The 26,908-nt window shown below is 42.5% G+C and overlaps 1 protein-coding gene across 2 annotated transcripts in view; it reads left to right on the top strand.

Annotated features, from left to right (window-relative positions):
• Positions 1 to 26,542, top strand: part of Cadm1 (cell adhesion molecule 1) — a 315,013-nt gene extending 288,471 nt beyond the window's left edge. Inside the window, exons 9-11 of one of the 2 annotated variants that reach the window (XM_013009798.1) lie at positions 5,564 to 5,596; positions 24,247 to 24,378; positions 26,349 to 26,542. In XM_013009798.1, the coding sequence (XP_012865252.1) occupies positions 5,564 to 5,596; positions 24,247 to 24,378; positions 26,349 to 26,467 (284 nt within the window). In that variant the 3' untranslated portion in view covers positions 26,468 to 26,542. The remainder of the gene's footprint in view (positions 1 to 5,563; positions 5,597 to 24,246; positions 24,379 to 26,348) is intronic. The other variant, XM_013009799.1, reaches the window with a different exon arrangement.
• The last annotated feature ends 366 nt before the right edge of the window (positions 26,543 to 26,908 follow it).

Here is a 26,908-nt window from a genome sequence, read left to right as displayed (position 1 = left end):
TATATATAGAACACAAATTTCATGTGTCCTTAATATACAAGGCACGTTTGAACTCAGTAAGCAATGCTGTGCAGAGGGGTGATTTCAGTAGGACAAGCAGCAGCTACCAGAGATCACAGGGAAAGTGATCTGTGCCATCCAAACATGAGGAGAATGTGAATAAGAAAAGAAGGTATCTGGAAAATGAAGCATGAAGGTCCAACAGTACTTCAAACATCTGTCTTCCGTGTGTGTGTATTTTGTGTGTATTTATGTGCCAGGCAATAGTGTTAAGACTTTGTTGCTAGGAAATGTACATCTTTCATCCAAGAATGTTTACCAAGTTGCCTTTTTCCTAGGACTGACATCTACTCCATTAAGATTGTTTTTCATTCATCATTTGTTGAATACTTACTGGGTGTTACTGATATGCCAGTATGCCTAGTAAATATTCATGAACCACCATTTACACGATGAGCCACCCTTTCAAGTTTTTACCCTTAAAAGGTACATGTCCACTTTTTTAATATTGCCCTGTCTAAATTTTATTTTGCCAGTTAATTGTAAACTTGGTACCAAAAGTATATCATAGTCAAGCAGTTTTGACCTATATTGGTTTAGGACAGAATGGAAGACATTTCATGTGTTCAAAGTTACCAGATTCCGTGTTTTTTTAAGTAGAGTAAAAGATGAGAAGTGTGAGATTGTTCTTTTCTAATACTTCTATAATTTCCATAATTTTATGCTATTCTCAAAAGATATTCCTAGGAATAGAGTTGACCTGTTTCCATGCTAAACGGTCTGTTGACGATGCAAATAAATAATGCCACGAATATGGGTTTCCCAGGATTAAAAAATGATACTTGTAGTCCTCAATAAAGGACTGTGACAGGAAGGGCCCTGACCTCCAGAGTGTAACACCATTCGGTAGAACTGTGGAGCCTCTTCCCTCTTCTGCCCTTCTCACCACTGTACCTTCCCTCCACCGCCCTCTGCTTCCCCTGCCCTGGCCGCGAGGCCTCCTCCCACTCCTTCACACACATACCAGGCTGTAGAAATTATTTTCCTTGTTAAGTAAAACCACTGTACAGATTCCTATTATTTTGGAGAACATCTGGTTTGTCAATGAAAGCTCTCTGGAGCACAGCCACCACAGAGTGAACAATTCTGAAGAAGCTTTTAACAAAACTTGAAATTTCCTAAACAAAAACAAATTTTTTTTTTTGAAATCAACTTCCCTTCCTGCTGTTCTGTGGCACACAATCTCTTCACTCAAAGGGGAGGTGACATTAAGAAACAAGAGAGATTGTTTGATCTTTTTAGCTTTGGTTCTGGTCCTATCTGTCCCTAAGAAATGGAAAGTTAATTAAAACAACACATAGATGGCAAGAAAATTAACAAAGAAACCTGTAGAAATTACATTTGAGTTTAATTTTCCAGCATTTATTTTTTTTGCTTTCAATAGATCTCAAATAAGTTAGAAAAGGAAAAGAAAGAATGCCATCTATATTTAATATGTATTGGCCAGCACAGCCAGACTATGAAATGAAATTGTCAGGGGAATTCCTCGCCTGCCCTGGTGTCTAGATTTAAAGCACCTTCATAACACAAACTGAAGGGAAATTCAATTAAGCAAACCCATTGGCTCCTTATTGACTTTAGTTAAAAAAATAAACTGGGAGAAAGTGTATTAAAATATGTCTATACTGCTTACTATGCTTTCATTTAAGTTTATGACAATCAAAATGGGGGAATTTAAATTCTTCACAATTAAGCTCTGCCTCAGAAAAGATTGAGTCTCGGCATTATTCTACTGTATTTTTTTTTTTAATGTACACCCAGTTCTCACACACCCCAAACTGCAGCCTCACAGTGAATCTGCATTGTACAGCCAGGAGCACCACACATCAATTGGGGAAGAAAAAGTATTTAAGGTTGTGAATTTAATTTTGTTCTAGGATTTTCATTTTCATTTATGGCACCCGTTGTGTTTGAGACCACGGACTAATTTATGGATTAGTTTTAAACCCCCAGTCTGTCACACTCAGTGAACAATTCGAAGTTGGAGAGAACCGTATGAAAGGATTAGAATGTGCCACAGTGGAGCTTACACATGACTGTTTCAACTCAATATGGCCCAGCTGCCTCTCATGCAGTCTTTTTTTTTCTTTTTTTTTTTTTTGCTACTTGGTTAAATGGTTAGTGTCTCTATTCTCACATATTGTCAGAGATTTTTCATTTTGTAAATACCTTATGCTACAACATGAAATATGTGGGCTGCTTCATTTATTCAAGGCAGGATTGCATAAACTGTAGGACTAGGAAACTAAGAGAAGTCAGTATTTAGTGAAGTGTGTATCTTGCAGAAAAATAATGCACAGGCTCTTTCTTGGATACTTGTCTGATTCTGCTCATAAAACAGCTAGAGAGTGACTATTAAGACAGTACATACTGAGTTTGTGGGAACCAGAGATTTTGTGTGTGTGTGTGTGTGTGTGTGTGTGTGTGTGTGTGTGTGTGTGTGTGAATAAATTTACAATAAATTTGCTCTCGTTGCAGTTAAACTAAATTGGAAACAATGGCTCAGCGAGGCCTTTTTAATTTTAAACCGAATACTGTTGTAAGTCCAATTTAGCTCTTTGTGAACTATTTTTCACATAGGCCTAGTTCAAAGATTTTTCTTTCAAGGCAGCAAAGAAGTTAGGTTTTAAAAAAAGCCTTTGTGAGAGCAATTAGACATACTCATCTTTCAAGCTGATTCTAGCATTTATCAATTTTTCAATGGAATTGTGTTTTGCCTGTACACTTAGAATGTTATCAAAAAATACAGTGACCCTGCAAATTGATTCAGAGAGGTGAACTTGCCCACCTTATGATTCAGACACCCTAATAAATCCTGCCTTGCAAATAAATCCTGCCTTGCAAGCTCACAGTCTGCCCAGAGCGAGGGCATCTGGTTTCTGCATGAAGTCATAATGCAGTTCAAATCCTGTCACCAGGCTCTCCTGTGAGGAGAGAAACCGCACTTGGAAAGAATTCTTCCTTAATTCTTGAGTTGAAACAGCCTCTGTTCAGGTAGCGTACCAGACGCTGTCAGAGAAGAGGGATCTAGCAGTTCCCCAAATTCATCCTCAAACCTAGTCTAAACTCTAGCCAGCTGTGTTTTCCGCTGCTCTCTTCCCCCATTGCTAATCGTGGATGGCCATTAGCGGCTACAGTAACTGTGTTGTTTGACTTGAACATGTGTTTGCTTACCTGTTTTAGAATGTGAGTGTGTGTTTTTTCCTTCTCAGCAACCCCTTTTCCTCCTCTTTTGGGTGCAATTGATGGATTTCCCACCCCCAGTGTGGGGGGAAGCAAGATGTACTAGGATCTTGCCTTCTTGTATTTGCTAGTACCCACAAAAGAGCCAACGCCTAGCTTCACCTGGTTTAATTTTGTCACCGAGCCGACATAATGTTGTGATGCAGGAAGACAGTAAATTGGGGTCAAACATTATGTTTTGAAGACGCTAACCTTGAAGTTTTACTTCATCCCCTTTTGTTGCCTATTAATTATTTACCTCACAAAAACAACGCATATTACAAGTGCTACCACAAAAATAATGAGCCAAAGTGTTTATTGCTTCCTTCTTTTTTTTTTAATTTCTATTTTGGAAAGAAACCAAATACCTACCCGTAAAATGTGTGAACATGAATATAAATGTTTCTGTACAAATGTACATTCAATTCTGCCCCCCAAATTTAAAGTGCCTCAAACTAATGCTGGGCATAGATAACTCCACTAAAGAACTACGTCTCCCATATCAGAAGAATCTGGAATGCTGGTATAGAGTGTTGCTTCACTTGTACAGTTTCCTGTATTATTTTTACTGCTGTTTTATGCACACAGAGTTGACTTGTAAGTAAGTATTGTATTCTTATGTGGTGTATTTTATGTTTATCTTTACTTATTCCAAGAAATTCAGCGGTTGGTTATATTAAGCTGCATTGGCCCTTCAGACTTCTGGTTTAATTCTGGCTCCTTTGAAGGGCTTTGACTTCTGATGGTATGCAGTACCGAGGAAAGAATGCTGACTGAGGGGGAACACCAGTGTGAATTCATGTGTCATATTTACAAATCAGAAGCTCCAGGCTCATTGGACCACCAAAAAAAGTTATATGTGACATTCTGGTACATTTAAACATTGCCTGTGTTGAATCTGAAACTGTCTTTTGGAGTCTCTGGGACTCATGAAAAAACCCTAAATGAGTAGCTGCATTATTTAAAATAAATTTAAACATTTTTAAAGGTCAGATCATCATTTTAACCCATAATCCCAAGAACTTCTGAGTCAAGATGACCCGCACCATCTCAGCACCACTATTCCTTTCTGGCCGAAGGATGGCCAAGTTGATGGGGCAGGTTGGAGATCTGAGGGGCCTGGAAAAGGAGACTGTGGCCAGCTGGGTTCACACGGAATGAAATTGACTAGAAGAGTGGTGTTAAAATGACTCTGGATAAAAATGTCAGCATGCATTTCACTTCCCCCACAACCAAGAGTAAAGAGAAAATGCCTTGAGCCCTTAGGAAGAATGTCCTGTGGAAAGGAACCTGTGATAGCAGGCCAGGTAGGGAAGAAGGAGAACACTTGAACAGTTCTCCTAAATAGAAGAAAGAGACAAACCACCTCTTCTTCCATGACAAGTGCAGTAGCAACAACACAAAGATGATGGGTCCATCTCCTAATCCAGCTGTGGAACAGGATGCTGGCAGCTCACAGCTGCAAATGTGGTTCTCAGCTATAAGCTCATGGATGATGACGTTAGTTTTGAGTGTCACATGATTAGATGTGGCTTTTGGAAGGCTGGGTGGGCATGTGTGTCTTCGTGAAAGGCTTCTGCTCTTGAACTGTTACATATTAAGAGCTTCAGAATGGGAGGGGGGACAGAGGGACACTGTGTGTCTGAATGAAGAAAGTAATTTGTTGATTCCCATGGTCTGCCAGTTCATTGTACTTCCTAGCTAAACTCCGCCAATGTAATAAAGTGGAGAAGTTGAACTTGTCTATTGCATATTCATCTACAGGCATCTGAGCCTACACTCAGTGCAATTGATCCAGTGATGCCTAATTGGCAGTGGAGAAGCCCATGTGCCCGGGTGGGTTGGGTTAAAACAAAGGCAATGTTTGAATGTATGAATCCATTGTTTAACCAACGTTCCGGCTGAGCTTTTCTGTCGCAGTCCTGAGCCTTGATGCGTTAAGAGCCATCTACCAGCCCCTGAGTTTGCACCGGTGTCTCTCATCACTTTGCATGTTCCCTGACTATTGACTAGCAAATATATGTGTCCTGGCAAGACCCCCAAAAACCAAAGAATTTACTGTTTTCCTTACTGGCTTGCAGCTTTGGGCTCCAGGCATGTCTTAAAACAGTGCTACTCACTTCAAATGCTTTTTGCTTTTCATTTATTATTGCTTGTCACGCGATGTTCTTTGAAAGCTTGCTCATATATTATCTGTTCCATTTTTTTTCCATTTTCCCTTTTTTTGCATGCCGTTCCTCCTGTTTCTTCCCTTCCTCCAATCCTCTGTTCCTGTCTGTAGATACAACGGCGACGACAGAACCAGCAGTTCACGGTTGGTATCACATTACTGTTTATCTACTTTCTCAGCACTGCTGAGAGGCAAGGCAAGCCTGGGAAAAAGAGAAATGCAGTCTTCAAGGGAAATCACGTTTGGAGTAGACTGATCTTGTAAATAGACTATATATATTTATTTATATTTTTTTGTGTGTAAGGCTGTCGAGTCTTGTCATTTCTGTTGTGAGTTCAACAGCCAATGGTTGCAGTCTAACATGACAGGAGTGGCCTCTTTACATAAAACTCCACCAAAGCTTGAAATACATAAAACTTGAAAAGTAATGAATATTTTACTTAAACATCTAGCATCTGAACCAAAGGTTACAGAATGTAGACTCAGGTAAATTTTGAACGACAGATCTCTGTGTCACTCAGTTGGGATTGGAGGTCACAGAGGATGGGAGAGAAGCTGTGATTAGGACGTATTGTGGCTTTGTTTTGTCCTCATCACCCTTAGGGTTGACTGCCCTTCCTGAATGCACCTGTAATCTCTACCTGTTCATCTTATGATTATGCTTAACATGGGTCATTCCAAAAGGATCGTACATGAACCAGGACTTTTTAAAAGTCATTGGTGTATGGGGGTATCTTGCAGACCAAATGATAAAATGTTGATTTTAAAACTTTAATCAGAAACATGATTAAAAACTTAGTGTACATCAAGGAAACATGGTCTCCTTTCCCTCCTATCACCAGTTGACGTATGAGATGGGGATAAACCTATTAACTTTTCTGTGTCTTTCCAGTCAGAAAATGAGAATCATGTTCCATCCGTATATTGCTTTATTACTTAGCTCAAATCTAAGCCTGGCAAGATTGTGCTTAGAGACAGATATGTTAGTTTAAAAATGGGCTAAATTGTAATAATTGAATCCAAGGGAATCACTTGGTAAAGGGCCCACTTCAATCACTTTGCCTGTTGTGCGGGGTGGAAATCTGTCATTGAAATGACAAGAACTGATCAGCCAACCTTGTAGGATTAATTCAAGTTTTTGAGTAACATCTCCTGTCTCAGACTGGATTCCTTAAAGAAACCTACATTTGAGAACCTATTGATTAGAAATCTCTACACAAAGCCTATTTGAGCTGTCCTCTAAGGTCAAAGTTAGGTATGGAGTGATAGATCCCTTCCACTCCACTCCCACTTCATCCTGTCCTTCCCTGTCATTGGCACAAAGGGAAACATCCATAAAAAATAAGTTAAAGGGTTCAGGTACACTTGACAGTCATGAGAAATCAATTAGGTATAAAACTTCCACTTTCTAAGGTAATGCCCCATAATACTTGCTACATCTCAGGCATTGCACTCCATTAAGCTTAGTTATTTGTATGTTTCACCATTAATTGAGCACCTCCTGGCTTTCATCGATTATTCTCAGAGCTTTAAGGCTATTTTAATGTAGCTCGAGAAATTTTGTTTTATTCTTCTTAAAATACTTTAAATTCTGAGCTTCCTGTAATTAACTCCAGGGTCAAATGTAACCATAAGGTTCTTGAATTCTATGAGATCTTTGAAGAAATATTGATCATTTATCTCCTAAAGCTCCAGAGTTCTGTTTTCTTGGTCTCTTCAATAAAATTTAGGTACTTGTATTTTGCAGCTCATCCTTGAAGGCCTAGACAGGGTATTTATTTAGTGTAGGAAATGTGTTCCCTTGGCTGAGAAAAGAGAAATGAACTTGGGGGCTGATTGTGATTCTAGGCTACTATTTTTAATTAGCTCATTCTCTTTAAAGAGAGAAAAAGAGAAAGTGATCTCTTTTTGCAGTATGATTTTTTTTTAAAGACACAGACTTTCCAACAATCCTCTGAGAGAAAATAGAGATGTAGTGTATGGTAAAAAGCAGCCCCTGTCCTGCTAGTTGGGAACGGTATTCAAACAGCCACTGATACTTCAGTGAGATGTTATTGACCAGCAGTGCATGAGATACTTGGTAGGAAATAGGCAGAACAACCCTGGTGTATTATGTATCTCTCATAGTTTAAATTGGACTCCTTAACAGCAAAGGAATGGAGAGGTGATCGATAGTCTGGGCCGATCCCTGTGTAATGCACTTACAAATGCATTCTTCAACTTGTCCAGAATCCTCATAGCATCTTCACAAAGAGCTCCAACCACTGTTTGTAGCAATACACACTCTCGCCCACAGCAAATAGCTCTAATAAAAACCAAAGTAATATCTTAAACTTTTACTTGATGAAAGGGGACGAAATTTTTCAAATCAGTTGTTAGGATAAAAAGATAATAATAGAGCGTGGGTGGAAATTACAAGTCACAGGGTCTGATTTCCAATAAGATGACAGTGTAGAACAGATTTTATTCTTTAAAAAAAAAAAAGGAAAAAAAGAAAAGCCCAACTTCTTTCATACAGCAACCATTTGACTCATATTCATTTTCCGATAACCTTGAGGTGTTCCTTATGGTGATCTGGGCCTAGAGGAATGTTAAGTACTTTGATAACTTAGCAACTTAAATGACAAGACCTATTAGGTCAGCCATCTGTGACCATCTTACCGGTCTAAAAAGTAGTCATTGTGGATTTCCTTCCATATTGCTCTTTCCTTTGATGAAAAGGAAAAGAGACAAAATTAAAGCTTTCCCTTTGAAGACTCATTAAAAAATTTTATTCAAGCTTGTGTTGCTAGAGTATGTATGAAGTTTATATTAGTTGTTTATGTATGTTGACCATTTGTTCCTACCAATATCTGATTGGAATAAGCATGAATCAGAAGGTTAGAAGTGCATGGGCATGATTCAAAACCAAATGGATTTCCTCCAAAAAGAAAACCAAACAAGAATTCACCACAGTATGTTTTTAAGGATCCAGGAGACAGCAAAGATAAATGTGAGTGTAAGAACGAGATGTTTAGACTAGGGCGATACAAGGATCTTTCTTTGAATAAGGATCTTGAGCATTTGTGTTTTTTGGAGCTCATCCTTAAAGGCCTGGACAGGAAGAATCCTGTGTTATGTGTGCATGTTGAGCAATGCAAAAACAAAAACAAAAAAAAACAACAACAAAAAAAAAACACTGCCAAATCCTGATTTCACATTGTCTGAAGTTTTGATGGCAGAAACGCATGAGCGATGTAACGCACGGTGGTGTCTCCTTATGATTATTGACGTGTGGGTGCGTGTGATGGTTTTTGTTTGTTCAAATGTGGGTGCTTCTCTGTGTCTTGTGCCTCGTTCCTTTTTTGCCCTGTTTGTCCATCCCCTCTCCCTTTCCCCACCCTCCTCCCCAACATGAGGGGTCGGGTGACCGCATGACCTGGTCTGGAATAGTGCTTGTGCTTTTGCTGCACTGCAGTCAGCTGGCTTCCTCTGGGTTTGAGGTTCTCGTTTCTTTCTTTCTTTATCTCTCTCTCTCTCTCTTTCTCTCTCTCTCATTATTTTCAAGTCTACCTGCCCTCTTGCCTTTTCCACCTTCTAATACAGCAGAGGCTGATGATCTCATGAATTTTCATATCCCAAATGAGTTTTTAAATAGATTTTAATTCAGTCTATCACTGGGAACCCCTCAGAAGAATAATCCTTCACTTTGGGTTTGGGTTTCAACGTGTTGGGCCAGTGCTAGACAGATGCTAATGCCCTACACCACTACCCTTAGGTAATTGCTCCAATGAATCTCCCTTTCCCGGACTATTTTAAGAGTAGTGCAGACCATGACAGAACCCTAAAAGCACATGGAATTTCCATCTCCTACTTCATATTCAATTGTGGGGATATTCCAAAGCCCATTTTAAAGAAAAATAGCCAGCAGTGCGCATTATTACAACCGCTATGTCCACCATCTGTGTATGAACCTCTATGTACATCTCTCTGTACGAGTGCATAACAGTGGCATTCAAAGGCTGTCATTCAGTCAAGGGACTCTGCAGACATTGTATGTTCTACCCAAGAACAAAGCTAAAGAGGTTTACGAATGGCTGCAGGACCTGAAGATTGCGTTTCAGCCTTGATATGCAGTTTGGAAACAATGTGCTACTGTTTAACGGCGTGAACCAAATTTCTGCTAATGGGAAGAAGGGAAAAACTCTCCACAAAAGCTGACAAAGCAGGAAGAACAGGATGACTGAGCTTTTAGATTAAAACTACCGGGGGCGTCTGAACTCTTATGGCTGGTGGTGGAAGTAACAGTTTCCATAATATGGCCAAGTGAGCAGATGTATGCTGCTTAGGTAAGAGAGAGACCGTCGCCTATTTTATTTTTTATAATGGGAATGGCACTAGGGACAGCGGGCTAGTGGGTTGTTTGTGTTTCTTAGAGATTTTCATTTGGTTGTTCTTTGTTGAAATTTTCTTTTAAGACAAAAAAGATACCCTCATGAAACGAACCCTTTACATTTTATTTGGCCTTGAATTTACTTAAAAAATAAGTCTAGGACTTCTAATTGTTTCTATTATTTTGAGGGTTTCCTTCCCTTGGTTTAAAATCATTGAAACTTTGAGAAGCCAACCTTGCTGCCAAAAGGGAAAAATTAGCCCACAGAAGTACCAAGCAGGCTTAGAGTGTGTCCCAACACATCTCTGCAGGAGAGACAGCCACTGTGCACATATTAAATAATCATATCGCACCTTAGCACATCCATCATTGCTCCCTAAAATCCCATATGGATCAGAAGTAAACTTTAATTTGTTTTGTAAAGTTTATAGAAATTTGTTGAATGCATTTTAATTAGAAATGGTGAGAAAGATAATACAAAGTTTGAATAGAAGAACCAAGAAGTAATTTCCCATTTATTATTAAATCTTTAAGTTTCCTTTTGAAGAATATTCTCTGCTTCATAAAATGCGTCTTTTGTCTTTTTCTTTGAGAAAATAAGAGGTGTATCATTTTGAACATAAAAGAAAAATATCTAAGCCAAAGCAATTTTAGGAGGGAAATTTTGCTTGTCCCTGTGCTTCAAGAAACTCGTCCTAATTATATTTATTCAGAAATTATCCAACTATGGCAAAGCGCTATAGATTCATAAAAGACAGTGGCACTGCAAAAGCAAATTTAATCCCACTCGCCTAAATGGCTTCTTACTTCAGAACAGTCTTGAGCAGTAGATTCCAGATGATTTGGTATGTTTTAAAGTTTATGTCATTAAAAATGACACTTTTAGCTTTAATGAGGCATTTATCAACTGTTGCTTCTGAATGGAAAACTTTGCGTTATCAATGCTACTTCATAAACAGATCTGTCTTTGTTTTTTTTAATTAGTTTTCTAATGCCCTCCCCAAGGAGACGAGCCTTCAGCAGTAAAGCTACCTACTTGAAACATCCTTGTTTAATGTGGTTCAGTGGGCACCAAGCACGTATGTAGAATGCTCTGCTATTCATTGGGCCACGTAGAAGTGCGGGATGAGCCTTCTGAAGGTGGCAAGTTCATAATTAACTATAGAGAAGTACTTTATGTTGCCCATTTATAACAGTTACTCAGACAATTGTATTCATCAGTCTTTATACAGTGGAGAAAGCCAATTAGAAATAAGAATGGTTTCAGCCAATCAGATTTCAGAACAAGTAGATGGCATCCCTTCCTGGTTGCCTCTATAACATATTACATTACTCACCACTTTTCCTGTAGTCACCTAAAATCTATAGTTTGGAAACACCTGTGGACTTGAAAGCCATTCATTTTAATTGGGCACCTGCCCTTGAGTATGGACACCCATGGGCCATGAGGGTAATTCTCCTTCCTCAGGAGATGATGTGACTGCCCCTTCTTACAGAATCAACCTGGCTCTTGATGTCTGTGTAACTTTTTTTTTTTTTACAAAGCAATCTACAACATCCAAGCTTTAGGAAACACTTGTGCAGGATTGTTTTAATGAATTTGTGTTTTACAAAAAAAAAAAAAACAGAACAATCAGTACGACATTCCATGTTCCTGGAACATTTGTCTTGGTTGGCCTTCTTCATTGATTCAGCAAATACTTACTGAAAGTGTACTTTGTGCTTGGCTATAGGAGAAGGAAAAGATGCCAAAATAACAAAACTAGCATCCTTCTCCAAAGACCTTGCAGTTGGATAAGTCCACAGGCATCTCCAAAAGTGACAAATCCATCAGAGTTTGAGATGGAGATTCAGGTTCCCAGAGCACTCAAGTGGGACTTGGAGTAGAGCTGCAAAGGTCACCCCGATTACCTAACATTTTGTGTTGTTTAATAAACTTCATTAAAGGATCAGCCCATGAGTAGAGCATGAGGAAATGGAAGCCATCTCCTAGCTGAGCCTCCCTCTTCACCTCTCATAATTCAAATCAGGGATGACTAAGCGCCATCTCGGCTAGCCAGTGGAGGGGTTTTCTTGAGTACAGGAATTTCAAGCCCCTCTACTTGATTACCTCCTGACCTAACTGCTTTTTCAGCTTTGAGGGTTTTATTTTTCAGGAATGCCATTGATACATGAAATTCTCTTTTTTAAAAAAAAATGATCTTACGAGTAAGATTTTCTGATGAAGGCATAACCTGCAATCTGCAGTTAGCAGATGCTGCGCCATTTTGAAATATGCCATTCACGATCATCCTAAATTGATAACGAACTATGTTTTGTCAGTATTGGCAAAGATTTCAATTTGTAGTGAAACGTGAGATAAAACTTACATCAGTATGTAACATCTAAGTACATTTGTATTTAAGAGATATATCAGAGCATCCACATCTAACAATCAAGCTTTGTTGTTTTTGTTTTTTTTCCTTTTTGCATGCTGCTGTGAATGAGTGATTTTAAACATTCACCTTCATGTTTCATGTGCTTTGGACAGTGGCGACTGAGGAATCTTTCTGCCTTGATCGTGTGTCAGTCACAAAATTACATGATTCAAAAAAATGAACTTATGGATTAATACATTCAAGCTATCTTTAAAAAAATGTGAAAGATAGCAAGAGATTTGGCTCATGTTTTTTTTTTTAATTCATCCTCAGTTCTTAAGTGTTTTTTGTTTATGTCCCTGGAGGAATGAAAAGAAAAACGATTTGTTTTTACTTGTAAGGCCTTACTCAGTTGCCCAATTCCGCAGAAGAACTGGACAGTGAGGACCTCTCAGGTAAGGGCTAGTCATTAGGTAAGGCACTGCAGTGTCTCACCTGCGGGCACTCTGTCCGCTTGTACAAAACAACCACTCGGTTTGCTGACAGATCAATTGGCAAAGTGTGGATTTTGAAACATAACCAAAGAACCAATTTTTATAGACAACTTTCTTCCTCCCCACTCTCTCACTTAACCTCTCCTCCCTATGGTAGTACAGAAATGACATGTAGTTAATGCAGTAGAGGTCAACTTGTCTGTTGGGATTGTACCAAAGCTACCCCACTGAGGAACGTAAGAGAATAAATATGTCCTGGGTACATAGTGGTTCCAGAGGAAATTTGTTGCCTTACAAAGCAGTTGAAGAATGTTGGATTATGCGACAAGATCTTAAATTCATTGACTGTCTACTTGGATGGAGTAGACTAGCAAAGCCTTGTCATTAGTATCTTAGAAGCAGAAGTAGGGAAGGGCAGGGGGAAAGGAGGGGCAATTGTTTTGTCACACACCACGATGTAAACTAATTATCCACCTCAGACCTTTTTCACAGCACACTGGGCTCCTGCAAAAGTAGGTTTCATGGTTGATTCCAGAATTTAGGTGTTACTAATCCAGAATAAGAAGCATATCCTAAAAAGGAGGGAGTGGGGTGGGGGGAGATTTAAAGTGGTCAGAGCTAGACAATTACAGGAGTTCCTGTGATGTGGAGCTGCCAACTCGTTGCAGTTTCTTAAGCATTTGATCACTTCGTAAATCAGTAAGCAAGCCCCCTTCCTCGTCACTGCAGTGGAGAAACCAAGGGATACGTGGTGGATGTTTACTCCAGCCATTGGAAAGGAAGGTTCCACATCACCCCTTCACTGCAGCTCTGTTAAAGCAGCATCTTAACTCTAAACCTGCTCCAGTGAGGAAAACAAGATGGAACTACCCAGTTTTTCCAGATGCCCGAGATTTACTGACAGCTGTGTGCTGCTTTCAGACCTTGGATTTCATGTTGGTGCCATGTGCCAGCGTGAGCATTGGTGTTAGATTTTTGCAGAGTGGAAGCATTTAGGAGACCACAGTGGTTTTGGTTCACTGCCGTATTTCTGACCTATAGTGAGCCCCCAGCCTTTATTTGTTAGGTGAAATGAATGGATTTCTGATCCCCAGGAATTTAGATAAATAAATCAAAAGATTAGAAGGATAACCAGCCCGCCAACAGTATTCTGTTTGCTTCTTCTATGTGGTATCTAGAAGTTGCAAAGACGTTGCCCTACTTTTCCTTGAGATTGAGAGTAGGTGAATCCTTCCAGGTTAAATGTAATGCTGGAAGGATGCCATTTCCTGCTCGTGCAGACAGGCTCAATTTTGAGATTGGCCCTAAACAAAACAACTCTTGATTCATTGCCTCTGGCAATTGGATCTTCTTGGGGATCCTGAGAAAGGAGTTCTGGTGCCTCTTGGCATATTAGCCAGCCAAGGATCGTTCTGATAGGCAAAGTCATTTTTCTCCTCTCCAGGACAACATGGCTAAATCAGCCATCCACCTGTTCCTCCAGCATCATCCCTTAGGAATATCCCAGGCCTCAGCCTTGCACCCCGTCAGATGTTCCCCACTGCAGTTCTATCAATCACCCAAGTCAGACATTTGTGTTCATAATAATTCCTTTAAATGAGTAATTACATGAGCCCTCCCCCACTCCCTCCAGGAGCACTGCAGTCATACCCAGTAGCCGTAAGTCATGTTCAACACTGATGAACTCGCAGGCTGGAGCTGGGCTGCCTTTGCATCTGGTTTGATGAACTAATCAAAAACTGATTAGCACCTTTGTTCAAAGGGGATGCTGATTAATCAATTACTATTGATTGTGAACTTGGCTTCCCTCGGCAGCAAAGAGACATCTGAAGGGAGAAAAAACAGCCAATAAAAATTGAGCAGCTGTCATAGTGTTTAAATTTATTAAAACAAAATACATTATTTTTATGAAGTTGTCTTGAAATGGGTCACTGAAGGGAAGCATATTGATTGAGAAAGGATGAACTTCTCAAATTTCTGTAGCCTAGAGACTGAATTCAATTATAATACAAGACAAACAGGTTAACCCCCGTCTTAAACAGCCCATCAATAAATTAGAGTAGGTGTTGCACATTTAATGCTAAACTGTGGTAATGAATAATATCATCCATCCCCTGCTTCATGGGGTTGAAATCCCATCCTTTCCATAGTACAGATGAAAGTTACATACATCCAAATGAAGATAGTCTGTTCTCTCCCTTCCCCCCTCCCTTCCCTTCCTCCGTTTGCCAGTGCCACCTCTGCTAATGACAGTTTCACAAGCAGCATATGGCGTAGTGTCCTCCACCAGCAAAGCACGTCGCCCATCTGATCCTCTGTAATCTGCATTAAAAAAAATTAATGCTTGCATATAGTTCAGTGATACAATTAGGGGCAGACCTCATCCAGTTCTCAGTAGAACCCTTTCATTTCTTTTTGGGGTGCTAACCTTATTGATGGTGGATCCACATGAGTTTTGAGTTGTTTTTTTATCAATTACATCTGCCGTTTCCGGTTGACAGCTGGTGGTTACTGCCACCCATGTGGAATAGAATAGCTGTAAGCATATTTATTCTTCTATTTTAGTTTAAAACTTAAAAAAAAAAAACGTCTCCAATTGCATCCCTCCCTTCAGCAATGGAGGGGCCTTTGGGAAAAGTCTAGTGGAGCGCAGTGGTAAATAGACAGTGTGCCAGAAAATGGCCCCCAGCAGGGTGAGAGCATTCCATCAGTCTTCTGTCTTTGGAGCAAAGGCACCAATAAGACAGTCCAGAGCTGTTTTCCTACTCCTGTTGCCCCACAAATGAGAAAGTGATCTGGAAACCTCCTAGATGTCCTTCACAGGTCTATGAGTGGAGGGCAAATTTTGATACTTACCTGGCCTCGGTCTTAGGAGAAATTAGGAACCTACCCTAGTGTGCTAAATGGATTACAAAGGAATCAAGGGCTTACCTGGAATCTTAATTTAGATAATGGCGGCACTGGAAGAAAGTCTTTGCATCTAGATTCAGTCAGGGTGGGATGTGTGGTCATCTGGGTAGTGGAATACCCTACAGACCTGGCTGATGTTGTTTAAATGTGTATAAGAAACTCAGTGGCATGAGAATAGTCTTTCCTTACCCCCATTTACAAGTATGGCCCAGACTCAGTAAGCAGGAAACCAATAGTCAAGATAACATAGAAGGCATCAAAAACCAGATGGGCCAATCATCAATTTGAGGTATGGATCATGACTTACATTATGCTTTATAGTGCAGACATTTCCTTTATTTGTATTATTAATCTTAATTCAACAAAACCATGTGAGGTGCCTGTACCTGGCTCTAGGCTAGCAGTGAACAGCAGTGAACAAGACCAAAGGGGACCCTGAGCAGCCCTGAACTTCACAGGATAGTCCTGTCCTCCATAGAAACTTTCTGAGAGAGAGAGAAAGGGAGAGAAAAAGACTTGAAGTACAAGTTAGTCTGAGACAGTGAAAAAATGCTATGAGAAAGTGCAGGGTGAGTAGGAAGAGCAAGGGCTAAGGCGGAAGTAGAAGCTGATGCATCGGAAGGGGCCTGCCAAGGGTGGAGTCTCAGGAAAGTCCGGTGAAGGCCAAGGTGGTTGGTCTCAGCTTCTCAATGAGGAAACTATTACTTAAGAGACGGTCGGGATTTGAACAAGGCTACTGCTGCCTCTGGAGGAGTTTTGATTCCTCAGCTTGCTTTATCTGTTCTTTGAGCCCTTCTTGGTGTATACGCCTAGGGAGAGAAGGGCAGAATTAGACTTTGTGAAGTCTGTCAGATGCAGAGCCCTGGGCTGACTGACCTGGAAAGATAGTTTCTGCCATTAACTCAAGTACTTCCCCTTCAAAGATGGCATACAGGCTGGGCGCCGGTGGCTCACGCCTGTAATCCCAGCTACGCAGGAGGCTGAGATCTGAAATCTCAGTTCATAGCCAGCCTGGGCAGGAAAGTCTGTGAGACTCTTAATCTCCAAAAGTCCACCAGAAAATCAGAAGTGGCGCTGTGGTTCAAGTGGTAGAGCACTCGTCTTGAGCTGAATTGCTGAGGGACAGCACTCAGGCCCAGAGTTCAAGTCCCACATCCAACCCAAAACAAAACAAAACAAAAAGATGGCCTACATTCTGCTGGGAAGTTTTCAGGGCCATTGTCCCAACCACTCTCCTAAATTATGGTATTGGTTTCCCCTTGAAGTGGTCCTAGTAAATGTCATGGGAAAGTCCTGTCTTGGAAAAGGTTAAAACACTTAAACTCCCTTCTTATAAGATTCTAGGCCAGGCATGGTATTGCATGCCTATAATCCCAGCACTCAGGAGGGATGCTAAGGCAAGAGGATCACTTAGGAAACCTAACAAGCCCTGTCTCAAAAACAAGCTACTTTAAGGCGGTAGACTAAAAAACAAAATCTATGGGGTCTTTGCTAGCTGTCAGTTGTTATCCCCTGTAGCACATGACTTTGGACCTCAACCTTATTCTGATCCTTCTCATAATCCAGCGTGCTCCTGTTTCCACCATGGGGAAGAAGGAGACCCTCCCCAACCCCCAAACGGGAACTTTCCCTCTGAACTAAAAAGTTGGCAGGCCACAGTGCAAAGTGTGAACTCCAGGTCTACAGGTTGGACACTGCTCCGGGGCGACCCCACCATATTATTCACCCACCCTCCTCACGTCCCCAAGTGCTGGAGGGCCATGGACGCATCTTTCTGCAGAGATTCTAGGGGAAATGTCTGCTTAGAAACACTTCGCAGCTTCTTCAGACATCTACTCTTAGAAGGAAAGCCGGCATCATCCCCAATGCCCTCCTGTTGCTTGAGATAGAAAAGCAATCACACCGAATCTCTGTCATTGTGAGACAACTAGAGCAGAGACTTAACTGTGGCCTTCGGTCTCCCTAGTTAACACCGAATGCCTTGGGGAGCTTCGCATCCTGTCACATCAAGTCATTCCCATCGAATCAAGTAACTTGAAAGGGATTTTAAAAAATCCAAATTAAAATACATACACATATTCTCCTATTTAGCTAATGACAAGTATTTCATATTCTGGCTTCTCAAATGGTGTACCTGAACCATAATTTCAACCAGATGGCCATGATCTGCCAGGCCTACATTGTCTTGACCATCCTAGAGGACGGCAGGGCCGTTAGATCCACTGGGTGTTGAGTCTCTATAAGTGAAAAGAGCAAGCTTGGTGGCTCCAGCATAGTATTTATTGGGCATTGTGTCTTGGGTGTACAGTGCAGAGACCTTGGAGAATGGATGATTACTTGGGTCTGATCAGTGATAAGACATGAAGATAGCAGGCTTGGATCTGGGGCTTGCTGAGTCCCTGTGGCATACCAAGTTCTGAGCCAGACAGATAACATCCCTACTCAGCCACACACTGGCCTCTCCAAGATCCTCTGAAGTACATAATTGTGCCCAACATCTCAAGAGCGTCTGGAGGCCTGGCCAGAAGCCAAGGGAATGGTGAGGATCACCTGCCCCAGAGCTGATGTCAAACCCAGAGCCCTTTCCCAAAGTCTAGGGGGAGGGAGATGAACTCTTAGCCTTTCTCCAGTTTGGACCTGTTCCTAGGCAGTGACCAAGAGTCTCGAGCTGTGACAACACACAGTCACAGTGTGTGGATGTGGGTAGCTCTTCTCATTTAAATAAGCACATACTGAGCTCCAGAGGATGTCTGCAGTTTTAAGTTGCTCGGCGTGGTCCCTTTGAAACGTTAGCATAGCCACAGTGACATTGCCGGAATTGAGTGCAGCTCGTGGCCAGGAGGAGACGCCTGGGACACCATGCAATGTTCATGATTTTCGTGCCTTCCGTTTATTCCTTCCCTTCCATTTTCTAGGAAGACAGAAAGGAAAGGTTATGCCGCATAAAGGCTACTGTGCTCCAATATATATTAACATCTTAATGGGAAAGCTGTGCATGTACTGTATACATTTACTACTCTGACAAGAGGGAATTAAATGTCAGAAGGATTTGCAGCATCTATAATTGAATTGGTGCTGAGAAAAGCAAATCTTAAAGAAGAATAACATATTAGGATTAGCAAATAATGTGGCATTTTGTCAGCACGTGCCATTCAGTTTGTTCCCCTTCAGTAATAAAGTTGTGCTTTTAAAAATACACTTATTCTTGTTGCCATCGACGAGAGTCACAATAGCTGGTGAAAATGAGTAGCTACGTTTTGGGGTTTGTTTTTTTCCACACGCTTCAGGTGTGCGTGTGTGTGCGTGCGTGCGTGCGTGCGTGCGTGCATGTGTGTATGTGAATGTGTGAGATTTGGGTTTTTGTTGTTTAGGTTTTTGGAAGTCAGATTTTGTTTTTGCTTGAGATTTGGAAAAATCCACTGCCAGGCCTTTTCTTTCTTTCTAGCAAGAAGTAGCAAGTGACATCATTCGTAGTCATTAAGCCTTTTCTGAGATACACCAATCCCTCAACCCTACAAAGCTGGAGGCAGCACTGCCATTATAAACACCAGTTCTAAGAGATTTTTAATTAAACAGACTTGTCCAGCAAGACCTCAGCTGAACCAAGCAACAGAACCGTTGGAAAAAGCCAACCATTGTGACTCTTTCTCCAGTCATCTGTGGCTAGGGGGACGTGGAGGATCTGAGTGGTCCAATAAATAGGGGCAGGGGGACTAGAATCTTCCATGTTCTAAATATGACCTCTGAGTGCCAGTTAAGTACACGCAGGAGGAGGTAGAGCCTGCCCCAAGCTTGCTAAACCTACCTTAGAGCCTGCGCTAGGGGAGCCGGAGGTACATATTATATTGATAGTACCATATAACCCCACCTTATAGGCAGACTATTTGGTGTCCTTCTGGCCAGAGGATGACCTTGGGCCCTGCAGCCCCAGGCTTCAGGGTGTGCGGGCTGCAGTCATGGGTTCTGTTTACCAAGACCCTCTACCAAAATCCCTCCTTACCAGGATCTTGTTGAGAATATACTAGCCATTCCCTGCTGGCCCACGGATCCCTGCTTTGGCAACTGAGCCTTCTAGGCTTATCAGAGATCCACAATTATGGCATTCACTTGGCAGTTCGTGTTACACATCCCATGCCAGGTGGTAATGTAGCTATAGAAACCCAGCTCCCTCGCGGAGCCCCGATTAGCGCAGGCGGCATTGCTGCTGGAGTTGGGCATTAAAGATGACTCTGGCAAGTGGTTGAAGTAGAGAAAGGAGTCCCAGGAGGAGGGGGGGGAGACCCTGCAGTTTGGGGGTGAGGTCTGGTTCCCACAGCAATCACCAGACCCGCCCCCCTCCCTAGGGAAGAGAACTGCTGCCGACAGAACTTTCCCGATTCCTGTTGCCTGTGCGGAGGGTGGATTGGAGGAGGTCGCTGGCCCAAAGTGCATTAGACTGGGCAGTTTGGGGCATCCCCCTTGGGAATTTCTTGAAGTTTTTTCCTTTTTCTTTCTGTTCTGCAATTCCTAAGATGCTAAAGCCTTGCCCAAGGTGGTTCAAACTCTGACCCAAACATTTAGTACCCAGCTTAACATTCTGCAAGCAGCTCATAAACTCTTCACCTGCAGCCAAGTTTCAGCTTTTTGCCAAAAGAAAAGCCAACTCCCGAATGCTAAACAGTGGGTGGTAGATCTGTGACTCAGAGTTCTGTAGAAGTGGCTACAGGACGGGACAGACAGACTGACAGACAGGGAGGGGACAGCAACAACTCAGTTGGGGGAACCTCCCAGAATTTTTTGCATTTTTTCCCCAAGTCAGCCCAAGCCCTTGGCCTGATTAGCTGGAAGTCCCATGTGCACCACCCGGAGATGAACTCCACGGGCATGGTGTGGCCTGAGCTTACTTGGTTCTTCAAGGCTGGAATAACCTGTTCACATTACTAAGCAGAAGCCTGGCTTTCTTTTCCAGGATGACGGAAGCACTTTGGTCCTAGAATAGAAACACTCTTGAACCTTCTTATTGGGAACAGCTATGACAGTTTAGGGAACAAGAAAACCAGACCTTCTAAACCAAAGAGCTGCCCATGGCCCCAGGACCAGGCGTGTTTATATCTAAACGCTCTACACCCCCAGTTCACTTTGTAGTTGAGAAGCTATCATGTCTGCTTCTGCCTTCCCCGTCTGTCTGACTCAGAGAACCAGAACTCTGGCGAGGATGAACCCCGAAAATCTGAAATTGAAAGAGATGTCATGAAAAGATCTGCTTCTTAGGAGGAGCAAGACCTTCAGCAGAGGATGAAAGCCTGACCTTTTACATAGAAGCCGTGTTGAGAGGCTGATGGACTTTGCCAGAGACAATGTCCTTTTGATGGTCCCTATTTCTCCAGTTCTCATCCTCTTGCAGCCCAGGGCTTTCCTGTGGCATCTCATGCTGTTGCTGCCTATAAAGCATGAGGCAGCAGTCCATTCTTACCCAGTAGTAGACGACCAGTATCACCACTACCACCTTCCATTGGTGCCCCCCTCCCACTCCTCATGGAGAAGCAGGAGGAGTCAGACCAGGCCGGGCACTTAGGAGCAGGCACAGCTCGATTGCTACCTCCCACGGTCAACTCGGGCGGTGGGAATGGGGTGGGCAGAGGCAGTCATCGACAGTGTTCCCTGTAAATTAAACAGCAGTTACCTTCTGTGTCCATCTGCAGTAATTGAAGGCAGGAAAAATGTCTCGGTGATTAACTGGTGGTACTAAACTTTCCGATCAAAGTGAGTATCGGGCGATAGCTAGAGAGATTACACTTATAAATAAGTATCGGTGAGGAACGTATGTCCTTGAGGGAGGGGAAGATAATTAGAATGTAGATAACTATAATTTAATCTGGGCTAAGTGCAGGGGGAAATAGCACCACTGGGGGAAAAATACAGCTCTGAGTTCATAGGGAGCAAAAGTCAAATGAATGGTTTGGGCCCAAGAAAATCTCTTAGGACACATGCCCTGTGAGTCTTTTGTTTGTTTGCTTGCTTTGAGAGGGTTGGGGTTTTTGTTTGTTTTCCTTTACCCCAAAGTTCACATACCTAGGACACTCTCCCTCTCTCTGGTTCCCTCTGAGGCTTTTAGAGTATTCCTATGACTACACACAGAGGAAGCCATCTTAACAGTGGACAAAGAGAGTGGCCAACCCCTAAGTGGCTGAGCGCTGTGCTCTGGACAGCTTCTCCAAACTTCTGCCCTCAGGCTGCGAATGTGGCTTAGTGATGGAGTGCTTGCCTCGCATGCATAAAGCCCTGGCTTCATTTCCGCAGTACCACATAAACAGAACAAGTCAGAAATGGCACTGTGGCTCAAGTAGTAGAGTGCTAGCCTTGAGCAAAAGAAGCTCAAGGACAGCGCCCAGAACCTGAGTTCAAGCCCCAGGGCTGGCCAGAGAGAGAGAGAGAGAGAGAGAGGCTTCTGTCATTTGATCTATATCATGTTGCTTTGCCCTTCCAAATTCTAAGACATGGGGTTCCCTTGAAAGACAAAATCAGTAGGTCTGCAGTCTGCGGCACTTGGGAATTAGTTAATCCTCATAGCCAGGAGGAAACCCCTGTTTTGAAAGCACCCTAAGGAACACAATGCCTGTTGCTTTTTCCCCCTGCCCCCATGAGCACTTTTGTATCCACTCTCCTCCAGCAGCACCCCAAGGAGAGTGCTCCTTGTCAGCCAGCTCTGTTGTCTCTAAAAGAAAAATTTTTTTAAAATATCCATGGCAAGTTGTGCCTTGTTGAAATGACTTGCAAGCCAGCGGAGTCTGCAGCCGCAGCACTTGGGTCGAGGAGGGAGATCCCTGCCCGCCAGGTTCACGTTTCAAGTGCAGCTTATTAGACATGTTGCTGGAGGGGCTCGCACATCTAATTGGCTGCCGTGCTCTGCCTCCAGCCTCCAATTAAACCTCCATCATCCTGTTGTCCTGGGCGGACTGCTGCCGCCGCCACTGCCTCTGATTTTGCATTTCTGTTAGGGTTTAGGGTTTGGGTTGTTTGTTTTTCTTTCTTTCTTTCTTTCTTCTAACTTCATGAAACACTTTTAAATACTTTGTATTTTTTTTAATTTGGATTTTTTTTAATTAAAGCACTTTTCATGCAACCCTCAGTCACGAGTTATTTCCCCCACATCCTCCAGTACTTAATCTCCGAGCAGAATTGGAAATATCGATAGAAAGTGTAAATCATGCTCTCCTGCTGAAAGCGTTGTATCAGGTTTCGGCTCAAAAGAGCACCATTACCTTTAGCTGTCACGGATCTGTACGCTTGATCGATAAACTTCAAATATTATTAGAGGTGGAGGCTTCAGAGATTTGCTCTGTTCTTTGGAGAGAGACAGAGATAAATCTTTCTTAGAAATTGACTTGAATTTGCACTCTCAGTCTTCCTGGTGAAATGCATTTCTCTTAGGCGTCCAGCAACTGCGAAGGGGACAGATTTATAGGCCATGTGCTTCTTGTACTGAAAGATTTAAATGGTAAATCCTTCACATATGACTTCACAAATCATGTAAAGTTAAAAGATTTTTACCGTTTCTGTTGCCGCTGTGCTTAAATTGTAAGGTACAGCTAGTAAATCATTTTAATGGAGGTGTCGTACTTGACTCAATAAAAAAAAAAAGAGAAGACAATGGTTTAGCTTCCACTCCAAAATGTTAATGTATTAATCAACGGGAGAATAATTGTTTTTTACTACATTATAAATCTCGGGTGCCATTAGGATCTCAGCAAAGGGTGATGTAGCCACATTCCTAAATTAAAATTGTTTACACTGCCATACATCCATCGCCTGCATTGCTATCGCTCATTTGGAGTTCATTTTGAAGTTGCCTCCCCAGCCAAACACGTCGTTCCTCAGTCGGAAAAAGACATCCGGAGGGGGTGATGCTTATAAAGGAAAATTAATTGCACCGGGGGGTGTTAAATAAATAAAAAGAAAAGCCATTTGTGGCAATAGACAATTATTCCTTGCTGTCTTTTTTTTTTTGTAATAGGTTTTAGGTTTTAAATTGAGGCTTATGCCCTCATACATCCTAAATGTAGCTAGTACACCACTTGTCCCTAGTCTTATAATCCTCATTTTATCTCTAAGGCAGCCGTGGCTTTTAAGCACCTCGCTTTTTGAAACCATGCATATTCCTATCCGTGAACAAGTGGTTTTCGTTTTGTAGAAAGATAACTCTGTCCTCCCCTCTGCCATTCCTGTGATAGCGGAAAGGTGCCATTTGGAGCACCCTAAAATAGTTAGGTTGGCTTCTTTAATTAGGATCCACACCTGGTCCCAGAGAGAGTGACCACTTAGCCTAGGTCAGGACCTGGTAGACTCCATTTCTCCTCTCCTCTCCTCTCCCTCCCTTTTTTCTCCCTCCCTCCATAAGCTTCTTCCACATGCATTAGCTCCTATCCTGAATGAAATTGCCTTATGGGGAGAACAGATGAATTCAGCACTGGACATCTGTTCCCTCAGTGTCACTTGGGCCATCTCAATTGTTCTCTCTGACTCCTCCATTAAAAACCAGAACAAACAAAACAAAAAAACCCAAAACAACAAAAAACCAACAACAACAAAAAGATGCCCTTCTGACCCAGGGGGCAGTGTCTCCTGGGTCTCTGGTGTCTTGTCATAAGCTCTACATCCCTGTTCCTCTTCTGATCTCAACAGATTCTCGAGCAGGTGAAGAGGGTGCGATCAGGGCGGTGGATCATGCCGTGATTGGGGGCGTTGTGGCCGTGGTGGTGTTCGCCATGCTGTGCTTGCTCATCATCCTGGGCCGCTATTTTGCCAGACATAAAGGTAAGCAAGGTGCTTGGGCAGGCTGGAGCCATGAGGTCCACACAGACCTTGTGTGTGGGACTTTGCGAGTCTGTCCTTGCTAGGTGGCCGGGTGTATGTGGCCGGACCAACCTCTCTTGTTCCTGAAAGAGGGAGAGGAAAAGGGAAAAATTCTTTAAAAAAAAAATTTTTTTTAAATCTTTGCAGCTGCTGATTAGCACTCTTGGAGTTGATGAGAAACACTCCTTGATTTGGATTTTCTCTAAAGCTTTATAGACTTGTTATTCTCCAGTCCATAATTGGGGACAGTAAAAGTGATCAAGTGAGGGCTGGTGTGTAAGGTGTGTGCGAGCCCCAGATGTGGATAGAGACACGCCTAGGCCGCCGTGTCTAGGATGAAGACAGGTGGACCAGCTGGCCCTGTTTTCTGGCCCCAAACCCTGGGTAAGCTACTCACAGAGGACAGAATACTTCCATGGTGTGCTTGTGCCCAGGTTAAAGAAAATCTTTTTTCCTTAAAAGCCACATAAATATGTATTTTTTTAAAATTATCAGTGCAATTGATTTAAATTGCCATTAATGATCACACTTATCAGCTGTGCAGTCTGGATGGGCAATCATGTTTTCCAACGCTCCTCCTCTGCCTCATGCTGCTCTGAGCCTCTCCTCCTCTCCTGGCAATTTATTCTCCCTTTCCTTTGTCAGCCCTTGTCTTTTCTCAGTTGTTTTTCTCAAGCACTGTGCAGTGAGCTGGGTGGGGTTTGTTTTTCTGGGTGCTTGCAGACTGCTCGGTTGTAACTCGGGTTTGGAGCAGGTTCCTTGAGTACAGAAGTAGAGCTCTGAGGTACTTCAGGCTCCCGGGTGTCCATCTCAAGCATAAAATGGTTTGGGACTCTTAAGGAGATCTGGCCAAGCACCCCCACCCCACGGGGTTTAGCTTGACAGTGGGGCAGGCCAGGCCACGGAGGCAGCGGGGATAGTGCAAGCAGCAGCCGCAGAGGGCCAAGGGAAGTGGGCAGGTGTGTGCCTGCGGAAGAAGAGAGCAGGCACTTGACCACCTGCCTTCTCAGCTTTGTCATCTGAGAGCCTAAAATCACAACAGAATGTCTCCGACAGATGAAAGTCATTTCAGGGATAACAGTAGATAATGGGAAAGGGGCTATCTAATTATGCCCGGCCAGTGTCTGAAGTTCTCCCTACGTATGATGCTGAGGTGCAATCCTTGTCTTTCTCCATGTGCACCCTTGGGACTTGGCGACAAAGAGTGTCACCAACTCTGTAACGTTCTGTCTACTTGTCATTCTAAAGTGGCTGTGCCAATTAGCAAATCCATGAATCTGGGTCCGGGTTAGATGAGAGACAAGACACACACCACCCACCCCATCCCAGCCTTCCTTCCAGCCATTAGAATGATCTGGGACCCCACTCTGAAATGGAAAGCATAGGAAATCCAAAGTTCTCGTGCAAGTTCAAGCACATTCTCACCTGTGGGTAGCCAATAATGATTCATGACACCAGGAGGTGATGGTCTGAATACATGATTGAAGGTGACAGCAGAGGCATCATCAGGGCCCTAATTCATTTATTGGCTAATTGCTCTTCCTTGCTTTGGTCTTTAACCACGTGCGTGCACATCTCTGGTCATTGGTCCTTGGTGTTTACTGTTGATGCGTTAGTCAGCGGCTCTCCAGCTTTCTGCATTTTTAGCTCCCACTCACGTCTTCTTCTGCTGACATCCTCTGGTCATAATCACTGCTCTAATGTCTCATTTGCTGAATTATATCGCAGCGGTTCAGTTGGAGTGGTGCCTTTGGAACCCCCGGATCCCCATTTGTCTCACCCACCTCGCTCTCTCCTTCCAATTGTTTTTTCCCCTCTGCTGCCTGCACACCACTTCGCCTGATGATGGCCATAAAGCAAGTTGCCATCTCTGTACCACGTTACACAGCGGCCATCAGACAGTCACGGTGCTTTACCCCTTCATCTTTCAGGTACATACTTCACTCATGAAGCCAAGGGAGCCGATGACGCAGCTGACGCAGACACAGCTATAATCAATGCAGAAGGAGGACAGAACAACTCGGAAGAAAAGAAAGAGTACTTCATCTAGATCAGCCTTTTTGTTTCAATGAGGTGTCCAACTGGCCCTATTTAGATGATAAAGAGACAGTGATATTGGAACTTGCGAGAAACTCGTGTGTTTTTTTATGAATGGGTGGCAAGGTGCGAGACTGGGAAGGCTTGGGATTTGCTATGTTAAAAAAAAAAAGACAAAAAAATGTTCTTTGAAAAGTACACTCTGCTGTTTGACACCTCTTTTTTATTTGTTCAATTTTTGATTTCTTCTTACCAAGTCAAATTGGGTACTTGGGTTTCATTTCAGTAGATTGCAGAAAATTCTGTGCCTTGTTTTTTTGTTTGTTTGTTGTTCCTTTTTTTTTCCTTTTTCTTTTTACACATTTTTTAGATTTTGGGGTTGGTGTTTTTTGTTTCAGTTTGGTTCTTGTTTTTTTCCCCAAAATCTCCCATTTTGGAATTTACCTGCTGGGAT

This window comes from Dipodomys ordii, unplaced genomic scaffold (genome assembly GCF_000151885.1).
Source record: "Dipodomys ordii isolate 6190 unplaced genomic scaffold, Dord_2.0 Scaffold10, whole genome shotgun sequence".
NCBI classification, from domain to species: domain Eukaryota; kingdom Metazoa; phylum Chordata; class Mammalia; order Rodentia; family Heteromyidae; genus Dipodomys; species Dipodomys ordii.
This window is presented reverse-complemented; position numbering and strand designations above follow the sequence as displayed.